Source organism: Piliocolobus tephrosceles, unplaced genomic scaffold (assembly GCF_002776525.5).
Source record: "Piliocolobus tephrosceles isolate RC106 unplaced genomic scaffold, ASM277652v3 unscaffolded_36972, whole genome shotgun sequence".
NCBI lineage: Eukaryota > Metazoa > Chordata > Mammalia > Primates > Cercopithecidae > Piliocolobus > Piliocolobus tephrosceles.
The window spans coordinates 1-2,104 of NW_022320945.1; the positions used below are offsets into that span (position 1 = coordinate 1).

At 45.6% G+C, this 2,104-nt stretch overlaps 1 protein-coding gene across 1 annotated transcript; it reads left to right on the top strand.

The window, feature by feature from the left end:
* The first annotated feature begins 281 nt into the window (after positions 1-281).
* LOC113219542 (protein FAM209B-like) lies at positions 282-1,794 on the top strand. Its single transcript, XM_023231858.2, has 2 exons — positions 282-694; positions 1,435-1,794. The coding sequence occupies exons 1-2, from the start codon at positions 317-319 to the stop codon at positions 1,699-1,701; spliced, it is 645 nt and encodes a 214-aa protein (XP_023087626.2). The 5' UTR covers positions 282-316; the 3' UTR covers positions 1,702-1,794.
* Positions 1,795-2,104: the final 310 nt, after the last annotated feature.

Here is a 2,104-nt window from a genome sequence, read left to right on the forward strand (position 1 = left end):
CACATAGGCGGCTCTGAGTTTGTAGGTAGCCTGTGGTTTAATATCTTTCTCTGCCGTTTAACTCAGCTCCACGGGGCACATGGCATCTCCCTCTGCTCATCACAATGTCTGCATCAAACAAATGAAAAACAAAAACATGGTGGCCTCTCCCAGCAAAGCTCCAGGGTTGGAAAGAGTCCCCTGGCAGGGAATTGGCACCCCGTCATGCCCATCCTCTCTCTCTTACTGCCTGCTGGAAATGCCCCCATCTCCCTTTGAGTCCTCCTCCTGGGTGACCCCTGTGAGCCCCATTAACCTCTGTCCTGAAATCATCACAATGGCCAGGGTGGCCTCAGCTCAGGGCCTCTGTGACATCACCAAGGGCCTGGCACCAGGTGCCCAGTCTCCCAGTTGCGAGGACAAGCAAACCCATCATGAGCATCTCCCTTCCCCATCTCTGCTCACCATGTGGACGCTGAAATGGTTCCTGGTCCTGCTTCTGTGCCTCATCTACAGCTATGCCTCTATGTTCTCTTCTCTGAGAGAGAAAACTAGTGAACCCCAGGGGAAGGTGCCGTGCGAAGGGCACTTTCGGATTCGGCAGAATCTACCAGAGTATGCCCAAGGCTGGCTTGGGAGCAAATGGCTCTGGCTTTTGTTTGTTGTTGTGCTGTTTGTGATACTGAAGTATCAAAGAGACAAAGAGAAGAATAAGGTAAGGATGGCTCCATTTTTTTTTTTTTACACCATATTGATTCAATCTGAGGAATCTCAGGGAAACGGATGTTCTAGTGAGTCTAGGTGGGACTGTTACATATAATGAACCGACCTCATGGTCCTGGGCAAAGCTGGCAAATTCACTTCCTGATGTATCCTTTGTGAAGACAATAGTCCCCAGATCCACAGATACTGGGACAAACAGTGGAAGATGACCTCTGCTTACTGGCTCACAGATTTTCTGGTTAGATGGATTTTTTCAAATGTAGGATAGATTCAAGAACTTATGGTGTGTTTCAGAAGGTCAAAATTATTTGCAGGGCCAGATTCACTGTCCCTTGCTTTTTAAATTTTTGCTAGTATTTGACTTACTACAAAATCCTGAGCTAAATGGAAATGGTATCATTATCCCAACAAAATATGAGACTTGTGCTGAAGAGATAAAAGTGTAAGGTAGTTTGAGCTGGTCCTCAAAGTGACCACAAACAACTCTTTCAGGTAGAAAGGGAAGGAGAGAGAAAGTGGGTTCTCCCATAGAAAGGACCCAGCACTTCATAATACTGTGCCCAAACTGATTAGAGCAGGGATCGGCAAAGGGCCGGGGAGGGTGTGAATATTTTCAGCTTTGTGGGCAGTATGGACTTCCTTGCAACTACTCAGGTCTGCTGTTGTAACATGAACTGTGTCAAAACCAGCAAAGTTCACAGTATTACTGACCTTGAGTATCTTTCTTGACAGAAGCAGAGTCCTCCTGGCCTTCGAGGCGGCCAATTTCACTCTCCGTTAAAGAAAAAAAACAATGCTTCCCTCAACAAAGACTGTGCATTCAATACCTTACACGAACCCGACGTGGAGCTTGCGAGATTTGTCTCCGAAGTGCAGAGTCTTAAAGGTGCCATGGCAACAGGCAATGTCAGTAACCTCAAGCTTCGAAGGTCAGAGACACCCACACATCCACAACATGTCACAATCTATGACATATGGGGAGAAGAAAGCTCTAGCTGAATGGATTTGTGTGTCAAAGTAGGAGAGAAAAAAGTTGAGTGTTAACAAACTGCATGCAAACTAATAAAAGTATTCTGAAGAAAAGAACTTCCACATTTGAGATCTTGCTTCTTTTTTCACTAGAAGAAAAAGTGAATGTGAGACCAGCAGCCATAGCAGTGATGGTTTTGTTTTTGCCTCTCTCACATCCTCTAGAGCTGTGGGTGGTGAGAAGAGCACCGAAAGCTACATAATAGTATGTGATGAGCTCGTGCTTCCGTGCAATGGCCGCGGGTGGATGACAGAGCTAGGGAAACCTGGGATAAGATGCTGATGTCATTTCCGTACAAACTCTTGTTCTCTATAGTGTATCTATCTGTGCAAGATACAGAACTGCTTTTTATCTTTGATATATTACAAAAGA